The following is a 7,735-nucleotide window of genomic DNA, read 5'->3' on the forward strand; positions in this document are numbered from 1 at the left end:
CCTCAACTTTCAAGAACTCTTGCTTTATCAATGTCTGATTGGGCTATATGGAGGAACCTGTGTTCGTGATCTCCCGATTTCAATTCGCTGTAGATCTTATTACTCCTCCGGTTGATGATCTTATTCACAACTAAGTTTGTTGGCGATATTTTGAAAAAATCAGCACCCCAAACTTGTTTTGTGACTCATTGTCGGTTTTATATCCGACCCCTTGAGCCGACTCCCCGTCGAAGCGATGGAATGCGATTGGCAGGCCGATGTGAGTCTGATAGTTTATGTTGATCGTTGATTTATTGAATATTTGGCAATCAGTATGTCTATCTTTGATTTTTGAATATTTAGTAATCTGATGATATTGAGTAGTCAATTATTTGACCGTGTTTATGTCTATTTGATTGACGAATATTTGGGGAAGCGAATATTACATAATCAGGTAGTCAATTATTTGACAGTGTCATGACATGGCACAGTGAATTATTTGACCGCACCATATTTGACCACACCATATTTGACCACACCACGTCCGTTTGATTGCCTAGATATTTGATCACGCCATGTTCATCTGATTGCCTAATATTTGATTCCCCAAATATTTGGCAATTAGATCGACATAGGCACTGTCAAATATCTATGTTGCATGAGTTTATGAGATGTGGGAACATTGAAATCTTGGATACGGGTGTTTGGAACGTCTAAAGGTTTCCCAAAATTTACAAGAAACTACTAATTGGGAGCAGTAATATTATATAATAAAAAAAAAAGAGGATGGAGCGACTCTCGTGTAGACCATCCGTGCGGTCAGGGTTTGGCTAGGGCTTCAGAACCCTACAGACTCTGTTTCGCGCATCGCTTTCCCATTGTTACATCTTGACGCTGGACTCCCTCCGTTACAGCTGCCTGTACATCCGCCGTTCGATGCTGCTACGCTCGCTGCCGTTTGGTTCTTACCTCCAGGACTCCCGTTTACCTTGAAGTTGTTTGCAGTCAGGTAACGTTTACGGCCGTTAACTGCACCAGCTATTTGTTTATTTTACCTTGGGGTTTTTTTTACTGTGCCTTGTCATACCACCGGGACTTTCTGCACCGCTTGTTTTGCTCACCGTTTCGAGAAGCCGTTATCATGGATGACTTGGAGAGTGTGGACTACTCCGCGGATCCCTTGGAAGGGGTCTCCATCTGGAGAACTCCCAATGCCAGCTCAGATGGAATATTGTATGGTGATTATTCTGGGGTTTACTCTCAGTATGTGCATGGAGAATCCTCCAGGTCCATGCCCGTGGTTCTTCCGGACGACCTGCCCACCTGGCCGGCCCTCTCGACGCCTCCTCATTCCCCGGCGACCCTTGGGTTTGCTGCTGGTTCTTTAAACCCATCCCTCGGGTTAACTCCACCGACTATTGGCTCTTCACACCTCGCGCATAACCCTAACCTGGCTCTGGCTACCTCCGGCTCTGTGGGTTACCTTGGTCCCTCGTCTGGTAGCTTCTCATCCGTACCTCCCCTTTCGGATCCCCTATCTGGTATTTCACTTGCCCCATTCGCTGGTATCCCTGCATCCTTTCATCCATCCATACCTTCCCATACGCCTCCATCGGCTCCACATCCTCTGAGGAACCCTTCTCATTCTGGAGGCCCTAGGAAGAAAACTAAATGTTTTAAATCACGAGAAGCTGATTACTTCCTCAGGCTGGAAGAGGACATTCAGTGGGGCGAAGCTATGGATTTCGCGGACCGGGTCTTAGTTGGTCGCATTAGGGGACGGAACTATACGGCGGCACGCTTGAAGGCATGGGTTTCTGAGGTCTGGGGACATCACTTAGTAGATCTTCCGTTTGTGCAGACGTTTGTGAGGGGATGGTTTGCACTTCGGTTCGCGCGTGCCGACCACACAAACTGGGTTTTGTCCTCTCACTGGCATTTTGACCATGCACCTGTGTTGCTCAAGCGGTGGACTCCGTTATTTGATCCTGAGACGGAGCAGATTGGCGTTGGCCCTATTTGGATACGGCTCCCAGGTCTCCCCCTACAATATTGGTCAGAGGAGATTTTCAAGCGTATTGGCAACGCCCTGGGTTCCTATATGGGTTATGACAATTCATATCTCCAGACTGGTATGATGGCCTATGCCAGGATTCTTATATATATGGATACTCGGGGAGGACTATATGAATACATCACCATTCAGTGGAGAGACTCAGCGCGAAGGCAGATCATCGACTATGAGGGCATCCCATATCGTTGCCGCAGATGCCACAAAGTGGGGCACCTCTACAGAGACTGCCCACTCCTTCGGAAATCCCACCGGCAAGCACAGGAAGAGGCCACAGAGATTGACAATTCGATTCCTTTGAATCAGCAGCCTGAACAGCCTCCTGTCGCCCCTCAATGCACTACAGGGGATGCTGCGCCAGCTGAAGGTAATGGACCCACTCATTCAGCACAAGATCCTCTGCCCCCGGCACCGCCTTCGTCCTCAGAGGCTCAGGAGCACTCACTGAACCCTCCAAAGGACACTGCGGTTACGGGTATGTGTTTATTTTCTTCTCCTATCTCTTTGAATTTGCATGCATCCTGTATATCATCTGTCATCACACTTGCTGATCCGCCTGATACTCACACCCCTCATTCGCTGACACATACATCTCTCACTTGCTCGATTCCACCTCCCCCTCCCTGGCTCCCCCATCCCTGATCTCATCGACCTCTTCATTAATCAAGCAATCACCCCGGTACGCCCTCCGTCCCCGGAACAAGGATAGGGGACCCGATGTGATCGGCCTTGACCCTATAAATCCTCCTTCACATCTTAAGATAGGCCGTGGTCGTCCATCCCGAATTACTAAAGCCAGGAAGACGGTTGATGAGGAGGTTGCCCTCGGGCGACAGCATACTATTATTGGGGCCCTTAGAGCGAAGGATGGCCCTCCCCCTCCTTCCTTATGAAAATCCTCTCCTTCAATTGTAGAGGGTTTGCTAGTTCCTCTAAAAAACTAGCTCTCAGGAGGCTTATTACCTCGGATCATCTGGACATCATATTCCTACAAGAGACCCTCTGTCCTGTGGACACTCTTGTTCGCACCCTATCTTCTTGGCTTCCGCATTGGACCTTTCATGCTCTAGACGCTGCTGGCCGTTCTGGGGGCCTTGCCATCGGTGTCTGTAACAAATCCATAGATATTTGCAATTATTGGGGGGGCAAGGGCTTCATTGGTATTGACATTCACATTCACACTCTGGACCGGAACCTCCGTCTGATTAATGTCTATGGACCCTGCACTGATCGACTCACATTCTGGAGATCCTTATTTGAGAGGCAGCTGCTGCAAGCAAACAATATTGTTCTGGGAGGGGATCTTAACTTCTCCTTGGGATATTGTGAATCATGGGGGCATATGGCACAAGTGGACTCCCTCTCAGAATCACTTTCCTCTCTATTGGAAGACCACCACTGGGTCGACATCCCGTCAGCCAGACTCCAGTATACCTGGTCCAATAATAGAAGTGGGGAACAGAGTCTGGCTAGGAGACTGGATCGCTTCCTTATTAAAGAACATTTATATAGTGATCTTCCCAGGGCAAGACAATGGGTAGGAACAGGGGGTCTATCGGATCACAGACCCATCTTCCTTGAGATAGATGGCCTTACCCACAAGATCAAAAGTCCTTTTAAATTCAATGCTGCATGGCTTCGAGATCCCTCTTATATCCAACTGGTACATGAATTCTGGCAAAATAACCCTATTCGGGAGGAGGAAGACTTACCTTTGGGTTTTGTCCGGAAGTTAACAGAGCTCAAGCTGGTCACTAAAAGGTGGGCTCATCAGAAGAGGATACAAGACAACCATACTCTCATGGAGGCAGAGAGAACCATATCGGAGTATGAAAACTCTTCTACAGGGAACTTCAACACGCCTGAGAACAAGGAGCAGTATAATCTACTGATAGCCCAACGCACACGAATCCTGAAGGATAGAGAAGAAAGTATGAGGTTGAGAAGCAGGGCTATTTGGCTCACAGAGGGTGATAATAACACTAAATTCTACCACAAATTTGCCAATGGGCGCAAAGCTATCAACACTATCTGGGAACTTAAAGATGAACGGGGACATACAATCTCAGATCAACATGATTTGGCAAGACTGGCAACTGAACACTTCCGGGGCATTTACAAGGCTCCTAGGAATGCTAATATTCTGGAGATCATGCGCATTGCAGAGCTCTTCCCCAGATTTGTGGACCAGGAAGATTCGGATGAGATTCTAAAGGAGGTGACCATGGAGGAACTTGAGGCAACTCTGAAATGGTTCAAAAAGGACAAAAGTCCTGGACCTGATGGGTGGACAATTGAATTTTACATCTCCTTTTTTGACATATTGGGTCAGGACTTACTGAGCATAGTGGAGGACAGTAGGAAAAGAGGCAGAATATCATCAGCCATTAAATCTACTTTCATCGCCCTCATACCTAAGACTAATAACCCTGTCACATTTGACGATTTCAGACCCATATCATTATGCAACTGTCTTTATAAGATTATTGCTAAGATAATCGCCAACCGAATCAAGCCCATTCTCTCTCAGCATATATCATCAGAACAGTTTGCATTCCTACATCACAGGCAGATACATGAGGCCATTGCTTCGGCCCAGGAGCTCATGCATACCTTGCACATCAAGAAACAGAAGGGTATGATCCTCAAAGTCGACCTTTCTAAGGCTTTCGACCGAGCCAATTGGTTGTATCTTAGGCTTCTGCTCACTCATCTTGGCTTCCCATACGACTTTATCAAATGGATGATGAGCTGCATTTTGGATGTCTCGTATAGTGTTCTCCTCAATGGAGAAGCGACACCTTTCTTCACAGCAGAGAGAGGGCTTAGACAGGGATGCCCCCTATCTCCTTTACTGTTCCTGCTGATTATGGAAGGGCTGAGCAGGATCATCTCATCCACCAAAGCTCGTCGACAGCTCACAGGCATCAAAATTGTGGATGAACTCTACCTAACACACCTCCTATTCGTGGATGACATCCTCATATTCCTCAACGGCAGCATAGGTGACTCCTCCTCCCTTCATAACTCTTTTCGACTCTTCCAACAGGCTACGGGTATGCAAATCAACAATAATAAATCTTCTATCACTACTATTGGATGCTCGGCACATGAAGTAAATTTTGCCTCACAGCGTTTTCCATTTGCTAGCTTGGAGCTGTCGGATGGTATTAAGTATCTGGGCTTCAGACTGAAGCCAGCGGGTTACAAGATAGCAGATTGGTTATGGCTCATCTCCAAGGTGGAAAAAAGGCTACAAGTCTGGTACCACAAATATCTCTCGAGAGCTGGCAGACTTGTCCTCATAAAGGCAGTGATAGAAGCTACTCCGGTGTATTGGATGGCCCTGGCCTGGATACCTATAGGTATCCTGAATCGACTACAGAGTATATGCTGTCGTTTCCTGTGGAAAGGGCACCAGACAGGCCGTATTTTTGCATGGGTTAAATGGGAGACTATCACAAAACCTAAGAGATGGGGAGGATGGGGAATCAAGAGATTGGCCATATTCTCTAAAGCGCTGGCAGCTAAGCTAGGTTGGAGCCTACTAACAGCTGACAGTCTCTGGACTAGGGTGGCACACTCTAAATATATCAAGCCACTATCTACTCTTGATTGGCTTTGCACCAGACCTGGGCATAACACGCAATATTCAAACATTTGGAAAGCTGTCATGGACTCTATTCCTTTACTGAGGGAGGGCATTACATGGCGAATCAAAGAAGGGAATGCTGTTCGGATAGGGGTGGATCCCTGGGTAGGCTGTGGGAATGCACACAGACTTCCGGCGGAGCTGGTGCGCTATCTCAATGACAGAGGCATCATATATATTAAACATATCGGGGACCAAGCTAACACCACTTTCCTCCAGCAGGCTTGGTTAACTGACAGAGCATTGAACCTGCCACCCCAGTGGATGGAAGATTGGAAGGACTTTATCTCTGCGCTCAGTCAAGCCAATATCAGACTCCTGGATGGACCGGATGAAATTATATGGGCACATGCCAAACATGGTGTGTACACTCCCAAGCTGGGATATCTTAAACTTATGGAGACATACATGCCACCTGATATCCACAGCGCATGGAAGACGATCTGGAAGTTAAAGGCAGCTCCTAGGACAAGACTTTTAATGTGGAATATCATATTTGACAAAGTCCCGACAGGTTCCAACCTCATCAAGCGATCTTTCTATGGGCCATATCGTTGTCACCTCTGTTTAAATGCTGAAGAGACTACGGAGCACCTATTCCTCACATGCACCACGACCACACATATTTGGCAATCCATTACCTCTCATATCCCTCAGCTGAAACATTGGCACGGGGCAACCCTTCAGGAGGCATGGTCCACCTGGTGCTCTGAACATTCGGGCAAAGCCAAAAACCTCCCTCTGCTGATCTGCTGGGCTATATGGATAGCCCGCAATTTATCCATTTTCCAATTGAAGAGAACCCACTGGCCTCCGGTCATCCTCTCCACTGTTGCTGATTACAATCTGATACCTGATGAAGTCACCGCATCTTCTCCTAGAACTCTCTCCCCGATTCCCATTGATCACTCAAAACCTTGGGCTTTTTTTGATGGATCGGCCCAAACTGATGGCTGTGGGGGGGGGCGCTACTCTTCATTTACATGACAGGCACTGTTATAAGATTCAAATATACTTGGCAGAGGCACTAATAATTATGCTGAGCTCATTACAGCCAAACATATTATACATTTTGCTATTCTTAAACGTTGCAGACACTTACAGCTATTTGGTGACTCAAAAGTTGTTTGCAATTGGCTTAACAGTGCATCTCATTGCCATGCATTTGCTTTAAGACATATTTTGGAGGAAGCCAAGAGATTGACTATGTCCTTTGAATCTTTTGTCTGTCATCATATCTACAGGGAACAGAACACCACTGCAGACCAACTCTCCAAAGAGGCTGCGCACAGAATAGGAGAGGACTGGTGGATACAGGAGGACACTGACGGCACATATTACCAGTACTATCATCGCCCTTTTGAAGAACATCATGAATGATGGGCTATATAGCCCATATATATGCAGATAGTTTTTTGTTATTTTCAGTTTTGTAGATACAGACCTTACTATACATCTTTTGATTATATATAGTATATATTGTTCTCTGCGAAGAGCAAGTCATCAAATTTTGTTCTTTTTGACTGACATATCATGCTCCCTGCGTGGAGATATAATTAGATAACAGTGAACTCGACAGGCACACCGTCTGCTTTTGAATATGCCACGGCATCTGCAAAATGTAATTTTCTTAAACATTAATGGAAATTACGACTTTTTCCCAGGGGAAAAAAAATATTATATAATAAAAAATAAAAAATATTTTTTAATTATATAATTTATATAATAACCAAAATTAATATTGAATCAAAATATTCAAATATTAAAATCAATTTAAATATATAAATAATAAATATATAATCTCTCTTATATATAATGATATTCTCTGGGTGTCTATCTCCTTGAGTTTCTCTCTTTTATATATATAAAATGTCAAGTTCCTTATTAGTTCTATGACACATGACCAGTGTTGGATACAAAGAACAATTTTACATATGTTTATCTAGTTATTCTTAAGAGAAAAAGCAAAGCAACTCTAATATTTAAGCATTGACGGCCACATACAATATGCACACACAATCTTGTGCGATATA

The 7,735-nt window shown here is 45.3% G+C and overlaps 1 protein-coding gene across 1 annotated transcript; it reads left to right on the plus strand.

Annotated features, from left to right (window-relative positions):
* The first annotated feature begins 240 nt into the window (after positions 1–240).
* Positions 241–7,082, plus strand: LOC149148841 (uncharacterized). The gene is made up of 4 exons (XM_089442292.1): positions 241–259; positions 894–2,525; positions 3,121–6,657; positions 6,757–7,082. Exons 1-4 carry the CDS (start codon positions 241–243, stop codon positions 7,080–7,082), a joined length of 5,514 nt encoding a protein of 1,837 aa, XP_089298418.1.
* Positions 7,083–7,735: the final 653 nt, after the last annotated feature.

The sequence above is a fragment of the Pinus tabuliformis genome, chromosome 9, assembly GCF_031772625.1.
Source record: "Pinus tabuliformis cultivar Carrire ecotype Pingquan chromosome 9, CPIR1, whole genome shotgun sequence".
In the NCBI taxonomy this organism is placed as follows: domain Eukaryota; kingdom Viridiplantae; phylum Streptophyta; class Pinopsida; order Pinales; family Pinaceae; genus Pinus; species Pinus tabuliformis.

Bases quoted from the DNA above. Each gene is read 5' to 3' on its own strand.
- LOC149148841 (XM_089442292.1), top strand. The intron at 2,526-3,120 runs GTATGTGTTTAT...TTCATGCTCTAG, and splicing joins AAAGGACACTGCGGTTACGG to ACGCTGCTGGCCGTTCTGGG. The intron at 6,658-6,756 runs GTGGGGGGGGGC...AGCTCATTACAG, and splicing joins ATCGGCCCAAACTGATGGCT to CCAAACATATTATACATTTT.